General features: G+C 39.2%; 2 protein-coding genes and 1 long non-coding RNA gene across 9 annotated transcripts; all 3 read left to right on the forward strand.

The window, feature by feature from the left end:
* The first annotated feature begins 836 nt into the window (after window positions 1-836).
* slc35b4 (solute carrier family 35 member B4) lies at window positions 837-5582 on the forward strand. Its single transcript, XM_067502318.1, has 10 exons — window positions 837-1237; window positions 1900-2013; window positions 2094-2196; window positions 2295-2344; window positions 2475-2556; window positions 2728-2788; window positions 3474-3583; window positions 3785-3860; window positions 3953-4028; window positions 4725-5582. Exons 1-10 carry the CDS (start codon window positions 1161-1163, stop codon window positions 4972-4974), a joined length of 999 nt encoding a protein of 332 aa, XP_067358419.1. The 5' UTR covers window positions 837-1160; the 3' UTR covers window positions 4975-5582.
* A 767-nt stretch (window positions 5583-6349) lies between these two features.
* On the forward strand, window positions 6350-11708 carry LOC137125986 (calphotin-like). 2 transcript variants are annotated; one of them, XM_067502316.1, is made up of 9 exons: window positions 6350-6522; window positions 7175-7931; window positions 8450-8543; window positions 9195-9375; window positions 9475-9489; window positions 9655-9738; window positions 10537-10607; window positions 10868-11003; window positions 11101-11708. In XM_067502316.1, exons 1-9 carry the CDS (start codon window positions 6445-6447, stop codon window positions 11122-11124), a joined length of 1440 nt encoding a protein of 479 aa, XP_067358417.1. In that variant the 5' UTR covers window positions 6350-6444; the 3' UTR covers window positions 11125-11708. The 2 variants fall into 2 exon arrangements, with proteins under 2 accessions (XP_067358417.1, XP_067358418.1); XM_067502317.1 differs by lacking the exon at window positions 9475-9489 and having other exon boundaries at window positions 6351-6522.
* A 2161-nt stretch (window positions 11709-13869) lies between these two features.
* On the forward strand, window positions 13870-24250 carry LOC137126062 (uncharacterized). Of its 6 annotated transcripts, XR_010914267.1 has the most exons (9): window positions 13870-13987; window positions 14136-14236; window positions 14715-14873; window positions 14959-15023; window positions 16112-18559; window positions 20282-20374; window positions 20697-20830; window positions 21601-21849; window positions 22709-24250. It is a non-coding gene; the product is annotated as an uncharacterized lncRNA (long non-coding RNA). The 6 variants fall into 6 exon arrangements; XR_010914266.1 differs by lacking the exon at window positions 20697-20830; XR_010914264.1 differs by lacking the exons at window positions 20282-20374; window positions 20697-20830.
* The last annotated feature ends 1151 nt before the right edge of the window (window positions 24251-25401 follow it).

Genomic DNA, 25401 nt, shown 5'->3' on the forward strand with positions numbered 1-25401 from the left:
TGTGTGTTTCCCCTTCTCCCACAGCAAAACTATGGACAGTAGTTACAATTTTTGTACAGTACTCCTCTGGTTGCTGAATATACTTACCTAATTTACTTAAGAATGATTTTGCGTACTACTTAGGTTATTTTTAACTGCTTTTGGCAAATAAAACTTAGATCACTGGTCATGAAACCAGTTCGCCAGAAAATGCCAGAGCTGTGCTGTTCAGTGCTGGACTTTAAAAACTCTGCTTGTCAATGATATCATTTAAATGTGGTCACTGACATATGCACTGTGGTTTCACCGTTCTCTGTGTTAACTGTGTGGACGACTCTGGCGCAGGAAGGTAGAGCAGTTGTCCTCCAGTCACATGAGCAAGACACTGAACCCCAACTTGGTTGCTCCTGGCCAGCTGCATAGCAGCTCCCCCATCTGTGAATGAGTGAATAGGAAGCAGTAAAAAGTGCTTTGAGTGCCAATAGGTAGATAGGTGCAGACCATTTCACACCAAAACATTTTCAGATGTGGTTTTAAACATATGCAGTGGGCCACAGCTAAGACTGTGCATATGGGTTTGTCTGTTTAGTTCTGGTATATGTCACTTTTATCCCTTTCAGTCTCACAAGATTTTTGGCCTGTCTCCATGTTTTTGTAGGTTTTAGTTCACATTAAACGCCTCTATGCAGGATCAACAATTACAGAATATGTAAACAAGGGAATACTCTTGCTGTTTCCTTTATGATTCATGGTACCCAGAAACTCGGGCGGAGTAAGAGCTCTTCGCATTGCTAAGCCTGATGACGTATATACGTTGGCGCTTTTGCTGCGATGTGACAACTTTTCGTCCATTATTTAACTGATTGTATTTGTTCCTTCATTCTTTTATAATTTACTTGTAATTACTACATACTAATACATGTAAATGTACATACACTTTGTAATGTTGTCTTAGATACGCAGAAGGCTCAGAACATTGCGAACGAACCACTGTCAGACATTAACTACAATTCCCATGAGCCACTGTAATAAGGAAGCGTGGAAAGTCAAATTTAGATGTGTTGATTGGAACGACGAGAAAGATCCTTTTGAACACAAACTGGTGCTTATTTGCAAATATGCACCGATCAGTATACCTCTATATTAAGTGACACATATTTCGTTTTCAGCAGGAAAACACAATGGGCCCAGCTTTTGCCATTGTTCTTGTTTTTGTCGGGTGCTGTAGTAATGTGGTGTCTCTGGAGCTTCTTGTCAGGTCAGTGACAAACAGATTGTTCCCAGACCCGTATCGACTGTACTTCGTAAAACCCTTCAAACTTGTTATCAATTTTTGTTTCCGAATTCTTCTCCATTGTAACCGTATCTAAACACGAAGTGTAGTAACTGTGTAGTCACACATTAGCATGTGGTCCATGTACTTTTTTAGCACTGTGTTCGTATTAAACACTGTGAAGGTTAAAGTTACCCAGTAGTATATAACTTGAAGAATGTGCCATTAAATGAAAAGTTTTCCAACTTTCAAAAAATAATAAACTATAATCAGCTAGCCACATGAAGACTGAGAAAGAGTTTGCTTTTTGCAACAATTCCTCCTGTGCATACATAAATTGATCCTTTCCTAACCCCCTTTGTGTGAAATCTACAGTCCTAATTGATAGCAGCAAAAACTCCTCACAGGCTGCATTTTTGCTTCTATAAATTACCTAAACCTTAACATGTACTATATATTTTCTGAATTAATTGTTGGAGGAATCTGAACCAGCAGATTTATGGCATACTGTTGTATGATATTCCCCAATGATCCCATTACAGTGACGAAGAAGACAATAAATAAACATTTGCACCCCATTATTTATTTGTTTACAGTTTTATCTTTTACTGTTAACTTATTTTTTTGACTCTTGTGTTGTTATTTAGAGACTTTCCAGGATGTGGCAACATTGTCACCTTCGCCCAGTTTTTATTCATCGCATTAGAAGGTTTTATTTTTGAAACAAACTTTGGTAGGAAGAAACCAGCAATTCCTATAAGGTAAAGAAAAACAAAAAATTTTAAAAAAGTGTTTTTGCTTCTTCCTGCAATACAGAACTTGTGTCTCTTCTTTTTACCAGAAACTATGTGATCATGGTGACAATGTTCTTCACTGTCAGTGTGATCAACAACTATGCTCTCAACTTCAACATCGCCATGCCGCTACACATGATCTTCAGATCAGTAAGAATTCATCTTGTCCACCTTCACTGTTGAATGTGTTTTGTTTATTTCAGGACGTTAATCCATCACCTCCACTCTGTGGTCTTTTGTCTTTGTAGGGATCACTAATTGCTAACATGATACTGGGAATAATCATCCTAAAGAAAAGGTATTTCTGACAGACTCGCTGTCTAGCAAACATTTATTACAGAACTTTTCTAGTCTGCAGGATAAAAGCATCGCTGTAAATACACATTTAGTTTGACTGCATTTATTTGTATTTCATGCTCCTTTTGCAGATATTCAGCCAGTAAATATCTGTCTATAGTTTTAATCTCTGCTGGCATCTTCATCTGCACGATCATGTCAGCCAAACAAATGGTGAGTCTTCTGCAGAACAAATCACATTTTCCACACACAGTTGTTGGTGGTGACGCAACATAAACCTTCAGTTCAAGACAATGATCTCTTTAAAATAAACAGTTTTGACCTTGATCTTTACTATGTTTTTATGCACATGTGCATTTTGTCACTTGTGGTTTTTTTTTGCAGAATGTTGCAAATGAGGGATCTGAAGAGCAAGGATTTTCTGCCTTTATACACTGGCTTATAGGTGAGTTATGCATTCCAAAGTGTTTTACATGACTTTTCATTTAGAACAAGATTACATCTACAGTACAGCTGCATTGTGTAGATGATTAACAAATTAGTGAATTTTCAGCCACAGACACTTTATTGAATAACATTTCTTGCTGAGAATTTTTTTCCATCTAGTGTATTTTTGCAAACAGAATATTGTGGAGTTTTGAAATTTAGAGTATTTATAAGACCAAAAGAGAAAACTGAAGCTGTTACCTTGAGGTCTGGAAAACTCTGATGGGTATATTTGCCACTGTCAGACATCAACATAGAACAAACTACCAAGTGATTATTCAGGAAAATCAGCAGTAGCCTGATTAGTAATGAAAGTAACTGTTAGCGGTTGTTTGTTTTTGCTGATTAACAAGATAATTGTTCAGTCACAAATGTAAGAAAATGGTAGGTTCTTGTAAGTGATGACTTACAAGAACCCAAGGTGACATGCTTGCTTGTCCCTTCCTGTAAATGAAAGGAAATCAGCAAATCTACACATCTGATAAGCTACTGCCAGTGAATGTTTAACATTTTTGTTTAAAAAATATTTCAAAATTATTGTTGCTTATTTTTTTGCTGATAGACCAATCTAGTTAAATCTTACAGCTCTTACAATCAGGTTTAACACGAGCAACATATTTTCCGATTTGTTTCTGTCTCTTCAGGGATTGCCATGCTGACCTTTGCTCTGCTGATGTCTGCAAGGATGGGCATTTTCCAGGAGACGCTGTACAAACAGTACGGAAAACACTCCAAAGAGGCCCTCTTCTACAATGTGAGTTTCCTTCCACCCCCGATAAACAGGGAACCCCAATCAGAGTCTTGTCTGAGCTTTAGGCAAATCTCTTCCACTGAGATAGTACATTGCTTAAACAGCTAATAATTTGTATACACGGGGAACTGTTGAGTTAGATGTTTTAAATTCCTTTTTATTAACTTACTGTGCAGCTCTGAGGTAACTGTTTGTCTTTCTCAGCACTGCCTGCCTCTGCCAGGCTTCTTGCTTCTGTCCACCGACATCTACAACCACTGTGTCCACTTTAGTCAAAGCAGTGAGTTCCACTCTTTCATTCAGGAAATGTTGTGTTCGAAGAGTTTGTGTCTCACTGAACAAATGTAAATCACAGTTTTTTTTTCTGTGCAGCTCCTGTATTCATTCCTGCTGTTGGATTGACAATGCCGATAATGTGGCTCTACCTGTTGATCAATGTCATCACACAGTATCCTTTAAAGAATCATTCATCTTGGTGGCTTGTGTTAATCTCCTGTAACATTTAGGCATCACAGTGATCCCACTGAACTGCTCAAGACTAAAGAAGATAAGTGCAAAGATTCAGGTCAAGTGTGTTAATTTAGAGATCACATTCAAAACAGTTGTTAACCAAACTGCTTTTACAGTTGAGATCTGGAGGTGGAAATGTGATGAGGAGTTCAGAGATGTAACATAGTTTGGGACAAGTTTTGTACTTTACTGGAACCAGTTTAGATTAATTTTCTGCTGCAATTACAACAAGCTGAGAATGTGATCGGGCAGACTAACTCATTCCTAAATGAATAATAGTAAAGGTGAGAAGAAAGAGCTTTAGAAAGATCTTAAGCAGATGTTGGAGCACACAGAATGTCCTCCCTTAGCCACAATCCAAGATTATTGAAACTATTGTTTGTAATGTCAATCCACAAATTGTGGGTAAAGAGTAAAGAAAACATTTTCTTTACTCTTTTTTTAATAGCTTAGCACTACTTATTACATTATTTATAGCAGTAAATCTGTTCCTACTCTGCACAAACAATTACATCATCATGTGAAAAAAATCTAAATATCTGCAAACATGCATTTAACAAATTAATATTGTCAAAAATGTTAGTCCGCAAATATATATTTTCCTATTTGTTTTCAACTTTAACTGCTTTATTAGGTATGTGTGCATCCGTGGTGTTTTCATCCTGACCACAGAGTGCGCCTCACTGACGGTTACCCTGGTGGTGACACTGAGAAAGTTCCTCAGCCTCATCTTCTCCATCATGTACTTCCAAAACCCCTTCACCACCTGGCACTGGGTGGGCACGGCCGTGGTCTTCCTGGGAACACTTCTTTACACAGAGGTGTGGAGCAGCGTGCAGATGGCTCTACGTGGACCAGGCATCAAGGAGAAGAATGCAGAGTGACGAAGGAGGAGGGACTGGAACAACGGCCCCTGTGCTGGACTTTCAGCTTTGTTTTCATTTTCTGTAGATTGCTGTTTTGTTTTTTTTTGTTTAAAAAAGAAAAGCTCTAAAATTGGCTGAGTGGATAAAGGCACAGTTGACAAGTAGCTGAAGAGTCAGATATGTCACTCAGGACTCTGTAGAAAAACTAACAGCTAAACATGAATCCAAACAACTGATGCTCAATGTTTAAAGTCTTTAAATTGTTAGTCATTTAAATAATTCTTAAAGAAATAAATCACTAACCATTCATGGTTGTAGGTTTAGGTTAAATTTTTGCTTTCTGTGATCTTACATCACAGCAAAAGAAAGTACATAAATTATTTTTTTAACAGTTGTTAGACTATACTGAAGCTCAGTTGGAAAAGGCAATCATCCACAGACCACAGGGTCAGTGGTTCAATCCCCGGTCCTGGCTTATGTCAAAGTGTCTCTGGGCAAGACACTAAATTCCCCAACAGCCTGTTCTCATTTTTCTGCCATTTTACAGACCCAATTATTACAGAAATTATTTGGCAGATGAACTTGTATTGGAACTAATCTGTGACTGTATTAAATTTTTCAGTGTTTACATTTTGATTTACATGCCCACTGTAGGTTTACAGACCAGTTTATTTTTTAGCTGCATTTGTGCAGCTGCAGTACTGTGTAAAAGATCATATCAAGTGCAGTAATAAGAGTTGATGATTATTAATTTTTGATGACAGTACAAGCACCGATACAATCACCTGCACAGTGGTTTAAGTATTTTTAATGCATACATAATACAACCAGATTTATCCTTTAACATAACATACCTCATCAGCATCCACAGATGAAAACTCATGCCGCAACACTTTTGTCTGTACAGTTTGCATATTTATTTTCTGAAAGTGACAGATAGTTCATCCATATTAATCTTCATCTGTAGGATTACACTGAATATAAGAATGTACTGCCGAATGAATGAACTACATTAAATGTTGAAGGGGCAGCAGAGATCAGGGGGTGTGAGGCAGAGGAGTTATCAAGCTTTAATGTTTCTTTTCCTCATGTGTCTCTCAGTTTGTCTTAGGTGTGTTGGACCAAAAGTTGTCCACTCCCTGCTCTCTGGAAATAAAAAAGAGGTAACATCTCTGTGACTGCAAAGACGTCCTTCCCAAATAATCTATAATATAAATAGTTTTATATTTTAAAAGATGAACAGCGTTTAAGTTAGTTTTTTTATGTTTTACAATGGGACACAATGTTTCTTACGCCTCATTGAATGTGAAGCCCAGTCGACCAATCCGAAGAGGCGTTGTTCAGCTCCGGCCAATAGCAGCTACTGATGCTGACATCGGGTGGGAGGGGTGGGTCGTTGCAGCTGTTTGGAGTCAATTATTTCACCGGGTACAGATTCACGTTGTGGCTCGAGTAATACCAGTCAAGTCCGTGCAGTCATTAGTGCGGATGGGGGGGAACAGCCCGAGTCAGCACTATCAGGGAGAGGGTCAAGGCGGAGAAGTCAACTTTGTTCAAGGCATTCGGGTGAGTGAAAGCAGGATTTGACCTGTGAGAAAGTGTAAGGACATTAAACGCGCACAGCTGCTATTGCAGAGCGATAGAGATGCTATTACCACACAGCCCCTGAGGAATTTTGTCATGTGTTACATAAGAAAACCGACTTCTCACGTTTGTTGTCACTCTACACGAATCCGCAGTGCAGCTGTTAAATATTTAAAGTGCTCGTGTTTTACCTTGGATCAGTGGGAAAAACTTCTGCTACTGTGAGAAACACTCCAAATTATTAATTAATTCAAGTAAAGTTAATTTAAAATTAATTCAACAATTGTTTGATTGCTTTAATAAGCCACGACACAAATAGGTCAGTAATTTTAAGTAAGTGCAGTAAGTCATAGTATATTCACTCAAAAGTGCTCAGTTTCAAGGTACTTGCACTTTTCTAGAATAAATAAAATGTAGATCTAGATATACATAAATATAGATATATAGATTTACATTCCTCACTAAGTACAAAGAAAATGGAAAGCTCTTTTCAGGGTTCAGATAAATTCCTGCAGTGGAAACCTACCAACAGTCTGGTAACACATGATAGAAAGAGTCAGAATTGGAGGAAATGTGGCTTTTAACCAGTAGGTGGAGCTCAGAACGTGATAAACATTTCTCTTGTTTCCTCCAGCTGTCAGACAAAGTTGTCAACCGGATGAGACAGTCGCCACTTAAACAAAACGGGGCCCCTGCACCACACTTGCCTCAGTCTCCACCAGCTACGCAAATTCCCACCCCCTCTGTTGAACACCTGCCATCACCACCATCTCCTCAGGAAGTCCCATCCACACCTCCATCAGTGGAACCTGTAAAATTCATCCCCCCTCCTCCTGTGAAGTTTCACTCTCTTCTTAATCCCCCTGTAGCCCCTCCACCACCTGTAGAGACAAAAACTCTTGATGCCTCAGCCCCAACTTCTCCTCCACCCAGACCTTCACTTGTGGAGCCTGTATATCCTCCTTCATCCTTTGACTCACCTCCATTAGAACTTGAAGCTCCATCTACACCACCTGCTGCAGAACACGTACTGAAACCTGCTATCGTTCCTCCACCTGTAGAATCTGCTCTACTTGGGCCTTCAGCTTCTCCACTTTCCTCTGAACATGTGAAACCAGCACCTCCAGCTAATGTTGAACCTACTGCTGTAGCTCCATCTGTTCTTGAAACTGGTATCTCATCAACCCCATCAGTGGAGACTTTCCACTCTCCACCGGCTGTTAAGTCTACAGCAGTTGAAGCTTTAATTCCACCCTCGCATGTTGATCCAGCTCCAGTTGAACCTTTATCTCCCCAAGTGGAGCCTATTGTGCTTCCAGTTATGGCTTCAACTGTTGATTTTTCCGCTGTTGAGAATGAAGCTGTTGCTGCAGTGCCACCTCCTGCAGCAGGTGAGTCACCTACACTTATAGTATTTGAGGAAAAAGAAAAGTGTGACACATGTCTGCTCATTTCCACTGTGCTCCAGTGTGTGGATGTTTATCAGACTTTATCAGACCTAAAACATACTGTCACTCGCTCATTCAGGAGCCAAGAGGAGTAATACACTTAATAAATCAAGTAAATATACAGTAGAAGCAGATAATGTGAGTCTTCTCTCTCAACATCTTTAATAAAAACAGTAAATTTAATATTTAGGTTGACAGCATCAGATGTGATTTAACCTCACTGAGACTCAAAATGATGACGTTATTTAAAAACAGTTGGACATTTATACTGTCTGGACATTAAAATCCCTGCTGCTTCTTGCTAGCACCTGGACTGATTTGGTGCAGTAGTCCATTCTTAACACAGAAAACAACTTAAAACCCATTTAGTTAATGGTTTAAATTTGGAATAAATAGCAACATACTTTAGACTTTATTTTTTTTTCACAGCTTGAATGTGTTCTTGACTGGTTCTCCCACAGTGCTGGAAAAAGAGCTGAGGCACAAGATCAAAGAGGAGATGCAGAGAAGTCTGGAGGTGGAGATCAGCCAAAGGAGACAGCAGCTGCAGCGAGAGTAAGGACACAAGTTTTTTTGTGTGTGTGTGTGTGTAGAGATTTTTAAAAATATGTAAAAAAAAAAATAGTCTTTTTGTTTTTCCTTTGGAAATACTTTTACTGGTCAAATTAAATGGGAAACATTTTAGAAAATCTCACCACAACTTAGTAACAGCTTCATCAGCTGACGGAGTTTGCACAGTGCTCTTGGAAAGGACTTTAAGGGCTTTTCTTCTTACATTCAGAGTGCATTCATGACACAAGTCAGCCGTTGAAATAACCATCTAGATACTGTTACTGATCTGTTGGTATCTTTTGGGAAATTACAAAGTTTGATTTTGTTTTTTAGTATTTTAAGAAAGTTTGCTTCAACAGCTGCTTTTTGGGGTCTACATACAACTGGGTGATCAGCATCATCCACTATTGTACCAACAGTAAAACATCATCTACAGTAGGCTCTGATTTCATATCTGCAAGATCAGGCTGCATCACTTCCTTCCTACTTGAAACAGACTATGTGTTGGACCACTTTCTTTTAAAATGTGTTCTTACTTAGCCTTGACTCAAAATTGCTGCAAATTAATTCTCGGCCTAATCGTTGGAGCTCATGTGAACTTTAAAAAAGTGAGCAAAGACTGTTGTGAAAAACTGGCTGTGTGCACATTTGAAGGCTGGAGGATATGAGGGCTCAGGCTCAAGCAGAGGCGAAGGCAGCAGCTCAGGCTCAGGTGGAGGAACAGGTGAAGAAGACATTGGCAGCAGAGAAGGCGGCTTACACAGAGAACCTGACAGACTCCATCATGAAGGAGCGAATGAAGACCGAAGATGAGGGTCTCCTGGTGCAGCTTTATGTAAGTAAAACATACACCTGTGAAATTTGTCTTAGAATCTCTCTTGTAATTATAAGTCTTTCCTTATTTTCTCTTTCTTGCCCTGCTGTGTTGTGTCAGTGGATGGAGCTGAAGGTAAGATCAAAAAAACTTCCTACATGCATAACTTAATCTTTCGTTTTCACTCTGCTCTAAAAAGCTGCTGCCCAGCTTTCTGCTCTTTAGTTCATCAAAATACAAAATGTACTATTTGTATGAATCTGTGGGTTTTCCTAATGTTGCTATGTTGGATTCTCAAAGGCTCATCAACTGGAGGAGAGGGAAAAAGAATTGAAGAAACGAGATGCCATCTACAAGAAACATGTCGCAAAGCTTGAAGCTAAAGTAGGTTAACATTAGTATAAGTATTCATTAGTATATTAATTCAAAATTAGAGACCCCGGAACTTTTCCTGAGCTACAACAACTGATGCCAAAGGTTTAGAAGTAAAAGCTTCAACAGCAACTCAGGCAGAGAAGAGGCATGAAATTATTACTTGTCATAACAGACCAGGTAAGAGTAAAGCAGCAAAATTGGTGGATGAGCATGTTTTTGGCATTTGAATTAATTTTATCATTTGTATGCATAGGAAAGTGTTTATTTTTGTAAGGTAAATAGTTGTAGTTTTAAACCCTCAACACTCAGTTAATGTTTTCCACTGGGAGTCATGTCTGTGTGGTTTGATTACGTTTGTTTTAAAGTAGCTCAAATGATTCACATTATTTCCTTTGTTTGTGACCCACCCGCTTAAAATCAGTGAGAAGAGATGGAGCTAAATATGAAAACAGAAATCTTGCAATGGAAAAAACCCAAACTGTTGTAATTTTAGCAATTTATGTTGTGCTATTGTAGGAAATCTTCACTGATGGTAATAAGCTGGTTGAATTATTTATTGCCTTTTTGGACATAGATTGTGTTACAACATTCCTGCCATCACTGCTATTTTTTTTTTTGGTGTTGTTGTTTTTTATTGATCAGCTTTTGAAGATATGATTTAATTTATACTTTTTTTGACCACTGAGGTGCAGTGACACACAACAATGAGGCTAAACAAACTCAAAGATACACTTACAGCAACATTGTGTGATGCAGCGATGATATTTTTGACTGTGTCGTGACATGCCATGTTTTTTTAATTGACAGTGTACTGAATTTTACAAAGTGACTGCTGACAGTTTCCAGAGAGGCAAAGAGGAGACCCTCAATCGTTTTGCGTAAGTTTACTGGCAGTGCATGAATGAATGCAATTGTTATCTGTGTGATTTTTATTTATTTATTTTTTTTACACAATATGCAAAAACTTTGACACAGCTTTGTGTTGAAGCCAGTGAAGTGACAGAGTGCACTGTTATATGCCACAAAGTCAAACAACTTGCATGTAATTCATTCGATGGACTAGTTTAAATGTTATACAAATTATGTGCCACCGAGTTTGATATTTGCATGTCTTTTTTTTTTTTCTCTGCTCTTTCAGGCATTTCAATAGCCACCCAGTTTGTGGGGACCTGCAGCGTCAGATCTTAGATTGTTACAAGGAGAACATAGGAAAGACCCTGTCCTGCTCGAGACTCGCCTCTGCGTACATGCAGTGTGTGGACAATGACAAAAAAGTAATGGATAAATAAATCCTTTTTTCTTGATTTCTTACTTATTTCAATGTGACAGTTTCTTTACTCACTTCTACGTTTCCTCTTTCTCCATCTACAGAATAAATTGAGCACTGGAGGTTGATATGAGCAACTTAATTAGGACAACAACACAGACACAGGAGAAACAAGAAGTGCCAGCTTAATCTTTTCTTTTTAAATGAGGGCTGGTGATCTGCACTGGCACCAGTGTCACAAACACCAGCAGTTTAGTAACACTCCATGTTTGTTACCTCTCTGGTTGCTGGGATCATCGAAAAACCACAATAGCAGTAGAACATACTTGACTTTTAAAAAGAAAACGGGTGAGCTTAAGTGTAAAAGCGTTTCATTTTGGCAGAGGTTTGAACCCAAGCAAGGTATTTATGAGTGATAGTGGTTAATCTATTTAAGTTTGTTTCTAGTTTGTGCCTTAAAGTCATGAAATATAATTGAGATTGCAGATGCATGGAAGATCTGTTAAATGAGCGGAGTAAGAATATGTATGAGTTTAGGAAGAAATGCATTAGTTTAGGGAGTGTTCAACTTCAGCTTTTTTTGAGGTCAGATGCATGCTATAAATAAACGGGTCTCATGATGTTGTGTGGTTTCTGCCCTTCAGCTGATTTAGATTAGGTAAAGGAACCCACAGTTTAGTAAAACTGTTGTGATACTTATTTCCTTTGTAATTATTTTTATTACAGGGCTTACAATTGTGTATATGTAGTCCCATTATCAAAGCATAAACCTACTCTGTGTGAGAAACCATGGAAAAACACAATTATTGTCATTAGTGTCATCAAGTTATTCCTGAGTGAAGGGTTACAGCTTCAATACTTTCCTACAAAGTGGTTTTTAAAATGATCAGGTAAAGGATAAGGAAACCTAATAAACTGTATTCAGTCCCATGTCTGTCTGTTCTTAATTTTTGGTTAAAAAAAGAAAACTACTAAATTGAGGATTTGCGTGTCAGGTAATGTGAGTGTTGTCTGATGTCAAGTACACCATGTCCTGCTTCATCTGAAGAGGAAGTGGCTGCATGTGTGTGTCTGTAAATGTAAATGAGAGATGTAGGGGGATAAAACTCCCAGTTTTTACGTGTCAATACGGTGGCCCTGGAAGCTCAAAGCACTGCAATTGGAGAAAATGCATGGAAATAGACAAAAATTCAAGCGAATATACATAAACATAATGACCAATTTGACAACACAGGCGCCGCATTGAGGAAAAACACTTAATACAACCAAGTGAGGAAACGTGCTGCAAAAAGCCACAAGACAACAGACGTGGCTCCGGGAGGAATTAAAAAAATAATTTTACAAATCTAAATGTCCCCCAGAACTGTTGTGGATGGCAAAGTCATGGTAAGGTTTTCAGGGGACACAAAAAAGTGACGGACATTTATATTTGTAAATGTATTTTTAGTGGCCCCCGGAGCCACTTCCGTTGTGTTGTGGCTTTTTTGCAGCGCCTGTGTTGTCAAATCGGTTACGTTGTTTTTGTATGCTTGCGTTTTGTCTTTTTGCATGTGCTTTCTCGAGAGATTTAGATTTGTTTAAGAGATTAAAATGCTGCTCATACAGGCCAAAAAAAAAAAAAACACCCATAAATTATTTTCTAACTCTTACTGTTTAGGGCCACAGGAGCATTGAATTGATCCGGGGGACAAAAAAAAAAAAAAAAAAATCCTCATCCAGCAAGCCTGATCAAATGCTAAACAAGAACTTGTTTGTGTAATTGCAAGGTCCGAACATTTAGCTCAAAGTTTCATTTTCACTCTTGACTACAGTTGCTTACTGTAGTTTCTCATAGCCCACATTTAAAAAAAAATCAGTTATTTTCGTGTAAAGCCTTCAAAAAAGGACCTAAAAATAAAAAGTGGGCAGATGTTTGTAAGCTCACAGCCTCATCCAATTTGCTGCAACAGGAAAAACCAGGAGAGTAAAACAGAAGTGAAACTGCGGCCTGCAGACGAGATCTGACGTCAAGGTCTTTCATTAGCCACAGAGGAAGCTGCGGCAAAATGTTCATCTGTGGTTTTGTGTATTTATGCACAACAATGGAGTATGTTGAACATTATGCAACTGCGTTTGAGTGTACCCATGCCTTTTGAAACTAGCAGCGGTTAACATGTATTTGTGTGTTTGACCTGTTGTAACTATCGACCATCAGCTGCGACAATCCAAACATGTCTTTTGTGCATGGTTGTTATTTAGACAGATGTTGTTTAATGATCACTGACTGACATGTCGATTAACAGTTTTATTCTTAGTTTATAACTGATAAAGCAAACGTAACTCCCAAATTAGTGCTTAGTGGTAATGTGCTTGTGGCCGAAATGTTTCAATCGGGTCCAAATTTCCATTTGTGCAATTAATTATTGAAAAATAGCATTAGTTCAATCTAAATTCAATGTATGGCTGCATTTTAAAGGATCAACAATGGGCCAGTGAAAAGAGCCATTGTGGTAATGAAACCACAGGGATTTCAACTTTGCACTTTCTCTCAGCCCTTCGTTAGCCAGTTAATTGGTTCCTTTTCCAGCCTGTTTTAGTTCAGCCTCACCACTCTGCATCATTTCCAGCAGCAGCAGGAAGCAGTTTTAAGGAATTAAAATGTCAGATAAAGCCACTGTACACTTCTTGATCGGCACCCAGTGACAGGCAAATATTGTGCTGTCCGGTAAGATATCATTTATTAAAACAAAGCTCAAAAGAGGTAAATGAACAAATACTGGAACTACTGAATGAAATGCTACGGTTACATTGCTTTATGTCTTGTTTTTGTAACACGTTCTGAATTTGAATCGTCGGATAAAGCTTAATGATGAAACAACCATGTTGTTCCTCTTGAGAGAGCCACGCTGCTCTCTCAGGGTTCAGACAGACCTCTCTGTCTCCACCGCTGCATTGTGTCCATGGTTATGGAGAAGATCACTCTCCACTTCCTCGGACTCTTTCTTCCATCAGGTGAGTGAACAGAGGTGGTGACTCTAACAAACCTCGTGCCTTCAAAATCCATGATGTCAAAGTGGTTCCGGATGTTAGTCAGGGCCTGTATGTCAGCAGCACTAACTGCCTGCGGTCCGTCCGGTGATGCCTCCTCCTGCTCCCACAGGCAGCAGACGCTGAGCTGAACGGACGCGCATCCAACATTTTCTTGCCCCAAACTTTGTCAAAGTGCTCGTCATCTGCTTTGGGGGCCACAGTGGAGTGAAGGTAAGCAGGCAGCTAAAGATTTTATCTGGCTGCGAGTAGGAACTAATGACCTGAGGTTGACTCTTTGCCTTGGCCGTACATGATAACCACCTTTACATTTTACCAAAACAGACAGAATCGCTGTCATTTTGTCTTATATTTAAAAAAAAAAAAAAAACATTCTGAAGTACAGAGGACAGTGAGAATACTGTGGACTACGACCAAAACATAAGTGTCTTCTCTTTGGAATCAAATTCCGTCATTTTCTTCAACTGGTTTCAGTGACGCTTTCTGTGCATCTCATGAGCGCAAATCAATGCAACATAACCTTCTGAAATCTCAGAGTTCATGTGGTAATGAAGGACCTCAGCAGCACTGCAAACATCCCTCCAATAAAAATCAGAAGCGGCAGATGGCCTCTTATGTTTTCTACTTAAAGCAGCTGTTAAGCTCGTATTTTTAGTTTTTATTTTTGTTGTTTTGTTTTTATGTAACGGAGGAAGATGACACACTTCCTGTCTCAGTCTGGTTCGTATTTGGGCCCTTGCTCACGCTTCCTGTGATTCTCGAGACAGCCACCAGATGCCCTCATACGTTCCTCTACTTCCTTGTCACCTGACTTCCACCTCACCTGTTTACAATTCCTGCTCAGCCCCCGGTATCTACAGCTCATTCTTAAAGGCACCTTACGAAATTTCTACCCACAGTTCTACATGTTCAAGTTTCTTATAACCTTCTTTTAGGTTTGGTTGGGATCCGCTGCTGGCCTGTCAGCATAACCTGAACCTGTCTGTCTGAATGATGGCAAGTAAGTAAGTGTTAACTTCACTGCCTGTGTGGTGTGTCTGCATTCAGGTTCTGTACTGTAAGAAGTCATTTAGAGTTCTCTCTAACTAGTTGCCTGTGTTTTTCATTGGTTGTTAGATTGAAGGTTGAAATCTTTGCTGTCAGGCCTTTTATATTCTGTATTATTTATTAGCTACTGTACGAGGAGTTTAAATAAAAACCACAGATTACACTGACTAGTTATTGTTAACATTTTGTAAAGAATTATCACGTATGACATTTTCCCCATTTCATAGCATTATTTTCGAGGTGAACCTAAATTAAATTGTACATGGATTTACACTCGGTTTATTAGGTATTAGCTAATGACTAATGCAGGCTATGCAACGCTCCTGCATTACATAAAGCTTGTAAGGAAGCTCTCTAAAGTCTAGGTTATGAAATTGGCAGGTAAGATAATGAATGTAAGTTGATGGAGCACATTATGAAGGACAAGGTTAAAAAAAAAAAACAGGGTGTGTGTTTGCGTGTGTGCCCAGCTTCTCATTCCACAGAGAGAAGCCCATTGCTGTTACCTTATCGCCCACTCGTTTTACTCAGAAATACCACTAAACAACTCTCATTACACTTATATAAATACTGCTGCCTGGCATATTGTCTTCACCTGCATCACACCACAGCTTTTCCTCAGATGTTGTAAAATTAAGGCCACGTTTAGTTAATTAAGGGCAACCATGTCTTTTGCTTCTGGCGAGGGAGGCATTCATTTTGCTGACAAAACAAAACAGTGGGAAAAGCTGCGGAACTGCACATACGTTGTTAAGTTTGGCTGCTGAAACCTATAGACTCATGCCGCAAATTCACCACTCGTACTGTATGTACAGTATGTGGGTTCAGATCGGCTGCATTTATCCACTTTTTGAAGGCAGTGAATTTGTCGTTATGCAATCCTGTCGTTTCTCTGGTGGTGCTATAGTGATTGTTACCAAGGACGTGTCTGAAGTCCGCAGACTACACAAGCAGGATTGTTACATAACGCTGCTTGTGTTTTACTGATCTGTGTGTGTGTGTGTGTTTTCTCCTGTCACCTTGCTGCTTCCTGAACCCAAGGGAGATCGTGCCATCTGATGGGATATTACCTTAACCATTCCACAGGGCACAGGTCATATAGTAATGAATGTAGATTTTTATTGTATTGTTTGGGAAGAAATATGTCTTTCCTGCCATAAATAACCATATTTAACATTTGTTTTGTCATCATTATTGCACTCAGTCTTTTCCTTTTCAAACACTCCATCAGTCCTTTCCACACACCTACCCCACCACAATCACACACTCCAATCCTAACACTGCTGTCTCGCCATCTCACATTATCATACAGTAGTAACATTAAAGTGTCATCATGGCTGTGCAGATTACACAGAAAAAATTATGAAACAACATTAGAAGCTAAATCTCTGTAAACGTGCAATAGCTGACTCATGCAGCCACTTGATATGATGAAAGTGTTAGAAATCTACAGATCCATAGTCATACTTCTAATACTGTACAGACCATATTCAGTCTCCATTTTTAGCTTTTTATATGCTAAATGATCCCCTGTATGTCCATCAGCTGATCTTTAACTGTGTGGGTTTGCTGCTTGGTGCTGAGCAGGTCATAAACATGAGTTTGTTTTTTCTCTAAAAACACTTGTCAGCAGTGGCAAGAAATGACACTATGAGAGCAGCTAAACATTTGAAAGACTGTTCACTGAAACTGCCTTTCACATTATATCTTTGTTTCCACATTGTGAGAAGAGAATTAGAAGTACTGGTAGATGTAGTTTCATACCTTTGGATTAGTGTTGCCAGTTCAAAAGAAAAGAAATCTTACAAAAGTTCAAGTTAAACTATTGTACTTTCAAAACCCAAGTCAGCTCCTTACTATTTCAAGACGTTTTTTTTTTTTTAATTCTTTTAAGAAAGAAGTCAAATGTTGCATGTTTGCATTTTTTCTTCAACTTCTGCTTTATACTTTCCCGTAAGTACAAATGCCACACTATCTTGGTACTCTGGGTGCAGACTGAAGTACAACTGCAGGCTGGGTCATGGTCACAGAAAGATCTACTCTGAAACCGTCTCGATATAGCTCGTGTCTTTATGCTGGTTGACAGAGTTACACAAACAGAGGCCGAGAAGAAGAAAGAGGAGAAACTGAGCACATCAGAGTGAAGACAGGAGAGATATTTTCAGTCCCTCTGTGTTTCTGCAGTGAGGATGGTCGGGATTCACACACTGCTGGAAGGATCCAAGAAAGTGAAAAGGTTAGAGGGAGATTACAAGAGAAGAGACCAGTGGCAGGTGCAAACAACCCTGCAGTGGGTAGTGGATGACTGACAGCTGGATCAAAATGTTTTTGATGAGGAGGAGGAGGGGTTTTGGAGCGAGATCAAAGTGAGAAGTGGATGTGTGACTAAGCCCTCAAAGCCACTTCCTTTGGCATCTCTAGGATGGACAGATAGAGGCCGAGAGGGAACAGCTCATCTGTGCGGTCAGCTGACTCACCCTGAAGGAGCGGGAACTGGGAAAAGGAAGCATGTGCTGCGTGGCGGGAGCTGGATGTATGAATGTGCTGTGTCTTTGGTCTTTGACAGAGACACAATTATTCAATTTCCCGTCACACCAGAGGAATTCAGGGTGAAGATTCCTGCTGTGTTAGTCGTGGCCTCTCACCTGCCATCACGGATGCTGTTTCATCGCTCTCCCCCCCCCCTCAGCCGGGAATTTCCCAGTTTGTGTGGTTTCACCCATGGAGGAAGTTAGTTTGTTTAAGCTTTGTTGTTCTGGTAATGATTTAGTACTTCAGGTTGTGACTAGTTTAACAAAATATTCCTATTTTCTCTCTTTGCGCACACAAGCTATTTAGTTAATTTGAAGGCTGTTGAAGTCTTATCCAGCCCACTGAACGAGAGACAAACGGGGATAAATGCTGCTATGTGGTATTTTCACTACATTTTAGAGTTGGAGTCATGAACAAGCATGGAAGTAATAAATCTACAGGATAATGTGGATGAAGTGTGTAAATGGAGTAATTGCTTGTTTGTGTTGGTGAGAGTAGGGTGTGTGTGTTACTGTAAATTTTGACCGGTGGCTATTTATCTTGTGAGAACTGGATCCTTTTTTCCCTGTTTTAATCCTTATAACTTGCTGTGAATATGGATGTTCATAGTGTGTGTGTGTGTGTGTGTGTGCCCTTGTTGACTCACAGTTACGATAATGACTCTGGCAGAGCAGTGGATGAACACCTCATGCTGACTGTAATGAGAGAGAGAGAGAGAGAGAGAGAGAGGCGAGGGGGCTGTGCTCTCAGTGGCATCTTCATCTCATAACTGTTCTGACGCTTGGTGCATTCATACGCACATATACACACACACACACACAAGCACTCTGAGAATTACAGCACCTACAGTGCTGTATAGTATGGGGCGGGACTGGTTTTCAGTCGGAGCAGCAAGTGCGTAAACATCTCCAGGGAGGAAATAATGCACAGTGTTAGGTGGCGGATCATTTGCAACAGGTTAGTGTTTGTCTTTATCCCTGCTCCCATATTATTTGTTCATTTATTTATTGGTCATTCTGTACTTATATAGATCCAGTTTTACTTTCAGATATGTTATTTCACAACTTGTACTTGAGTTACATAATGTTTGGTATGTTATAGAAAGTGACGTAGCAGTTTCACTTTTGATCTGTCAGTCTCCTTTGGCCTATGATGTCTATTACGTTTTCATAAACTTACTGTCAGGATCAGTTTCATTTTCTTTGGGTGGTGGGTGGGGGGGCTACTATGAAGAAGACAGACAGATTTGGCTTGATGGTGGGAGCAAATTGACGTTACTAAGTGTAGATTAAGTATTCAATGGCACAACAATTAGTCCTTGTCAGAGTGATTGGAGGAAAGTGTTCTTTCCTCCAATCACTTTTGTCTCTCAAAGACTAAAATGTGATGCCACTTGGTAAATCTGAAAGATTGATTTTCAAGGCTCAACATCCTTCCTTCTGTAAGTGTGTGTGTTTGGGTGGCCATTTGGCACTTTTCTGTCTTTATGTTTCTCTCTTGCTCACACATTTAAATGTTACATATGTGAATGCCAGGTGACCACACCTGGATCCTGTCCTACATTGGTGCGTGTGTGTGTATATATAGCTACAGGATACACTCCCTGCAAAACCTCATTCTGTCATTTAAATCCTGCGTGTGATGAAGTCTTCCTTTTGTCTGCACCGTCACTGATCTCAGGCAAGGAGATAAAGGTCCAGACTAATTAACGACAGACAGGCAAGTCTCTAAAATTCCCTTGTTGCATCCTCCAACATCAAATACCCTGACACTAATTTTCCATATTCTGACAGAAGTAAATCTCTTTCTCTTATGTCTTTATCGTATGTCACTATGCTGAGGCAGATGTACAGTGTGATTATATAAAATGTGTTTGCAGCTTCTTCAGTTTGTAAAGCCCAGGAAATGAATGACACATCTGTCACAAGGTCAAATATTGGCACGTGATGCACATATAGTGTTTAGATCATAAACTGTGTTCGGAGGTGGATTGGCTAATCTGCAGTTCAGTATTGTAGAGTATGAGACAGATAGAACTTCCTCCATCTGGCCAATTGTTCAAAGCCTTACTGGGTTTCTGATCCTGATATAGTATCAGGAATATTGCACTTCTATCTCATTACCTTAAAGAAGTAGTAGTTCAGCTTTTTGGTAAACACCTATTTGCTTGGAGAATGTTTAAAAAAAAAAAAAAAAGCAAAGCGATACTGCTCATATGATGCTACAGCAGGGATGAAGGTTGGAAACAGGGGAAAAGGTAGTAAATATTGCTTTTATTTGAAATTAAAAAAGGCAAAGTGTCACTGAACAGGCTAAATACTTCAACCTGAACTTTAGCCTCATCAGTCACAACTTCATGAACCTTGATGCCAGCTATGCTTCGGTTGAGTCAACAAGCCTCCGTGTCATGATGAATAGGAAACCTTTCCGCTACATTCACTCTCTCCTCATCTTTCTGCCTCACCAGCACATGATTGCCCATATTCATGGGGTCATACTGCACCTTCCACCATTAAGGATAATTGCTCTGCTTGCCCTGTGTGTGCCCTCACTTAAGCATGCTGAGGAGCATTAACTCACATACGAACATGAAGCTGCAACTGGAGACATCTTGAGGAAGACTCCATTGGGAGCAATGCATTACAACCATAATATCCTGATTTCTGCTGCTCATTGCAGACTGATCGCTGGCTGACTCACTCCTCTGAATTCTCGGACAGTTGATGACACCAGACGAAAATACTGGACAACTGATGACTTCATTTTCTTGAGGTGCCTCCTGGGCTAATCACTCTTATTTAGCTGGGGATCTATCATCATAGCAGTTTGGTGATGCAGACCCTTTACCAGAAAAGCCAGAGGAGGGCAGAATTTAATTTCCTTTTCTTAACAAATTCATTGTTGTGTGCTGCAGCAAGATTACGCTGTGACACATCTTTTCTTGTTTTGTGGTTTTTTGTTTTTTTTTTTTGTTTTTTTTGTCTCCGCATGATGGATTTATATGTATTTAGATAGGATCTGCCCTATGAACAGTATAGGGGAAGAGGAGGTGTGATGAACAGTGTGTCATATGATAAACCTTCACCCCTTTCAGCTGCTTTTCAAATGAAGCCATCTGGGGAACACACATGAGTCATAGCTCCTGTGATGGAAGCTTTATTATTAGACCTGCTAGACCTCATACCTTCATGTTGCACATTTAATGTCAACAATCTCCATTTTGTCTAGGTTAGTAATGCGAGCTGTTTTTCATCCACTTTCCATTACTCGTCCTTCTGCTCTTTCTCTGCAATGTCATTTTGTTTTTCTTTTACTTGTTTTTCATTGTGTGTCTTTATATGAAAGCAGTCATTTATTGTTGTGCGCAATGTCCTGAAGTTTGTTTGAAGAATGTTTGATCTTAAAGCCAATCGTGACTGAAAGATTTTTGTGTAAGATGGAGGATGTTGCTGTGTCATTTAGTGATCAGGTGTTTAACGGTCCTGTTTATCAGTTCAAACTCAGTTTTCCCTTTTCTTCATCTCACTCTACCTTTGATGGAATAGTTTTAACATTTTGGTACCTTACATTTTGTTACAAGTCTATCATCATATACAGGGAGGCTAGGTGTTTCTCCCTGTTAGCATAGCTTAACTTAGCATAGCATAGCATAAAGACAGAAGGCAGGGTAAAAGAGTCTGTGTCTATTCAAAGGTAGAAAGATTCCACCTTCCAGTATGTTCAAAGGTAAATAATTAACACCCATCCAGTTTATTTTATACCAAAATCTAAATGTGAAAACAAGAAGTTGCGGTATTTAGGGCAGCTACCGTACGTGCTAATCTATTTCCTGACCACGCAGAGAAACTTCTGCTCTTTATTTCCAAATAATATTAGAACTATTTGTTTTTAAAGCTTGTTTTCATGTGAATAAAACAATACTAATTGAAAATGGTGATAAACACACAAACACAATCAACCTGAGTTGATTAATCCAAATTGAAAACTTTATTTTTCAGACTTATCCTGAGGAGGAGACGCCCAGGAGTTTCCTCCAAGTTTCTGCTGACACTGCCTATGCAAAAATATCACTTTGAACATCACAAAGTTAAGTTTGTCTGAACACTGATCACTGGTTTGGCTCTGGCTTGCAATGTAACCACACCCTCTGCTGTTCATTTGTAGAAGGAGTCGTGAAGCACTGAGAGGAGCAAATACAGGACAGCTTCCCTCTTCAGGAAACAACTTTTTACCTACATCTGCATCCAGTTAGTAACACAGGACTTATCATTGCTCATTACAATATCGTGTGTGTGTGTGTGTGTGTGTGTGTGTGTGTGTGTGTGTGTGTGTGTGTGTGTGTGTGTGTGTGTGTGTGTGTGTGTGTGTGTGTGTGTGTGTGTGTGTGTGTGTGTGTGTGTGTGTGTGTGTGTGTGTGTGTGTGTGTGTGTGTGTGTGTGTGTGTGTGTGTGTGTGTGTGTGTGTGTGTGTGTGTGTGTGTGTGTTTATAACAATCAGAAGACTTGTTGAGTAAGGGGCTGCACTCAGAAACTGATTTCATTTGGTGACGTAGATGTTTGTACCCAGTCTCTAGCACCATATGAAATCAGTGTTCTGGGAGGTGGACTATCATCACGTACAGAGTGTGTACATGAATACACTGAAATGAGATGTTCTTGTGATATCTATAAAAGTAGGTCACATTTGTATAAATTACCGAACTGCTATTCACTAACTAGTCACAGCTGCTGTGCTGTTTCTTGTTAGGTTTATTTTCATGTCAGTGCGCTGCATAGAATTTGAACTTTTCCTTTTCCCTTTCCTTTTTCTTTATGTGAGCTCTACTAATTAAATTTGATCAAAAGGAGTGAGCATACATCACAGCCTGCTTTACACACTTTAAAGTATTCTGTATTTTGAAGTGATAAAACTAAAGTACATTAAGTTGTTTTTATTCTGTAATCAGTAAACTTTTTACTGCAATACATTGTCTGTGCAGCTGTTTACCAAATGTGTCACTCATGACTCAAATATTGTCCCCTGGAAAAACCTTTTACCCCACTTTTGCTGTTGAAAACTGTTGCAGTCGAAATTCTGTACATTTGCCTTTAATACATGTGCATTAAGAGACTGGACACATCTCCCCCTGATGTCCTATCCACCCTGACCTTAGGAAGACATTAAAGCAGTGATGTCAGCCATCATATATTTCATGCCACAGACAGGTATGTTGATTAAAGTGGTATGAATGGCTCTACCAAGGTGATGATGTGGTTGTGAATGACAGAGCTGTGTGGCCAAGGAGCTTATAATGTGACATTTGACTGATGGTCATGTCATCCCATAGAGGATAATAATACAAGACTATGCCTATAAAATCCATTCTTGATTGTTAGGCATATATAGAGGTTTAAAAGAAAAGGGGGGGGGGGGGTTATCATAGCATGTGTCTTCCCGTAAGATTATATATTGTTACCTAGGAGCAAGGATTCCTGAGATTAATTGACAACATTGTGATCCAGGGTTTAAATGTACCTATATTGCTTTTACTGAAATGAAAATAAAATATTTGTAATTGTATCAAATGTAATCTGTCTGTGATGAAAGATGTGAAGAATATTCATTTTAATATTATTTTGATATTGTCTCTTAGCACAGACAAGTCATTGTATTCTAATTTTTAAAATTACATCTGTTAGAATTTTTTTATCAGTAATGTCAGGGGAAAAAAACAAATGTCTTTATCTCACTTGAATCTGTCAGTTTGCAATCCTGACATTTGAAATAAGGGGAACTGGAGCCAAACTAAGATGTTGGAACCTACACAAACCCATTCTAACAACACCTCTGCATCACTGCCTGGTTTGGGAACTGCACCGTCGCGGATCGCAAGACCCTACAGAGGATAGTGAGGACAGCTGAGAAGATCATCGGAGTCTCTCTGCCCTCTATCATGCACATTTACACCACACGCTGCATCCGCAAAGCCAACAGCATTGTGGACGACCCCACACACCCATCACACACACTCTTCACACTCCTGCCATCAGGAAAGAGGTTCCGAAGCATTCGGGCCACCACATCCAGACTATGCAACAGTTTTTTCCCACAAGCCATCAGGCTCCTCAACACACAGAACTGAAATAGAACTTAAACACACTGCAAACCGAACTCAGCACATTCTCATCTCATCACTCACTACTCATCTCATTCCACCACCACTTATTTATTATTATTTACTTTTATCATTCTACATTTACTGCACTACACTGTTTACCTGCTGTTTACCCACTGTTTTTTTGCACATTCCAATGCAATTGCACTTTTTTTACATGCTGGACATTTAAATGCACTATACCGTTTACATGCTGCTCTTTTTTTAACACCCCTAGCACACTTAACTGTACTGTACTGTAAAATAGTATACAGTAGGTTTACTGGTCGGCACTGTCTTGGGTCTTGTGTCCTGTCCTGTGTTACTTGTGTTGTCTGTCTACACTGTCCGTCTGTACTGTTTTTTTCGTCTGCACTGTTTGCACTTGGTTGCACTTTATTATAGCTTGTGTTGTTTGTAGCACCTTGGTTCTTGGAGGAACGTTATCTCGTTTCTACTGTGTACTGTGTACCACTGTGTATAGTAGAAATGACAATAAAAGCCACTTGACTTGACTTGACTTGACCTCTGTGTGCATACTGTACTCTATGTACACTGTTGAAATCATAGACCAGTCTACATCAATGCACGTAACAGGCTACAATATGAGCATCAGAAGCACTTATTGCTAAACATGCTTACACCTCCATAGATTTGGTCTTAGACAAAAGAACTTAAAAATCTGGCAAATGGGAAGAAATAAAGCTAATCAAAGAGAACTGACCAAACACAGAAACGATAAAAGTAATACTATCGTCACACGCAGCCATGTTGAAATTTGGATAAATGAAATAACATCTGGTCAACAAGCATACCACATGTGTACACCGGTCAAAAAGTTATATCGTATTGTTAATATCTGGTTTTGATTTGGTTGTTACAGGTGAAATGCAAAATATGGAGTGTAATTCAGTGTAAAGACCATTGGAATTAATGTTTTGGCAATGTTATAAAGAACCTTTTACAGAGGTGGTATGACTGTGTATTGATTAGCCCTGTATTACATTACAAGCACTCCTACCTAGCTGCAGAGGAACTTGGGTTCAGGTTTTTGTTAACTCGTTTAACGTAATTTTTAATTGTACAAACTATGATGTGAAACATATACTGCCAGGCACCCATTGTATTAAAACCTTGGTCAATTTGTATGGTGATATTCACTCACATTGTTCCGTTACATTGCCTGCTATTCCAATAACCTTTAACATTCAGGAAGCCCACTCATGCATGTATGTAGAAATTAAATGAATTGAATATTAAAATGTAGGCTTTGTACTCTCTCTTATCCAGAGTGTATCTAATATAATAGGGGCAAGAAATTGTGAAAGAAAGTAATTGTTTCCAATCTCATGCAAAACAAAAGCGCGGAAAAAGTTGTAATTTCCAGATGTCAGAATATAATGCTTTTCTTTGTCACGTAGATTCAGAATCAGTTTTATTTGCCAAGTGTGGTTGTGTATACACGGAATTTAAAACCTCATCTCTCAATGGTAACAATTTCTTAGGATGAAACACATGAACAAACAACAAGCATGAGCACAGCAAGACAAAGAATGTGAGCACAAATGTATGACTATTAATTATTATATATAAGCGAGTAGGTTTGAAAGAAGGGTGCATGCATACAGTTAGGTAAATTAAGGCGTTAGTTTAGTAAGTAACTAAA

Source organism: Channa argus, chromosome 4, assembly GCF_033026475.1.
Source record: "Channa argus isolate prfri chromosome 4, Channa argus male v1.0, whole genome shotgun sequence".
NCBI classification, from domain to species: domain Eukaryota; kingdom Metazoa; phylum Chordata; class Actinopteri; order Anabantiformes; family Channidae; genus Channa; species Channa argus.

Coding starts and splice junctions, on each gene's coding strand:
- LOC137125986 (XM_067502316.1), top strand. CDS start 6,445: ATGGGGGGGAACAGCCCGAGTCAGCACTATCAGGGAGAGGGTCAAGGC. Junction 9,739..10,536: donor TCGCAAAGCTTGAAGCTAAA/GTAGGTTAACAT, acceptor TTTAATTGACAG/TGTACTGAATTTTACAAAGT. Junction 11,004..11,100: donor GTGTGGACAATGACAAAAAA/GTAATGGATAAA, acceptor CTCCATCTACAG/AATAAATTGAGCACTGGAGG.
- slc35b4 (XM_067502318.1), top strand. CDS start 1,161: ATGGGCCCAGCTTTTGCCATTGTTCTTGTTTTTGTCGGGTGCTGTAGT. Junction 1,238..1,899: donor TCTCTGGAGCTTCTTGTCAG/GTCAGTGACAAA, acceptor GTTGTTATTTAG/AGACTTTCCAGGATGTGGCA. Junction 3,861..3,952: donor TGTCCACTTTAGTCAAAGCA/GTGAGTTCCACT, acceptor TTTTCTGTGCAG/CTCCTGTATTCATTCCTGCT.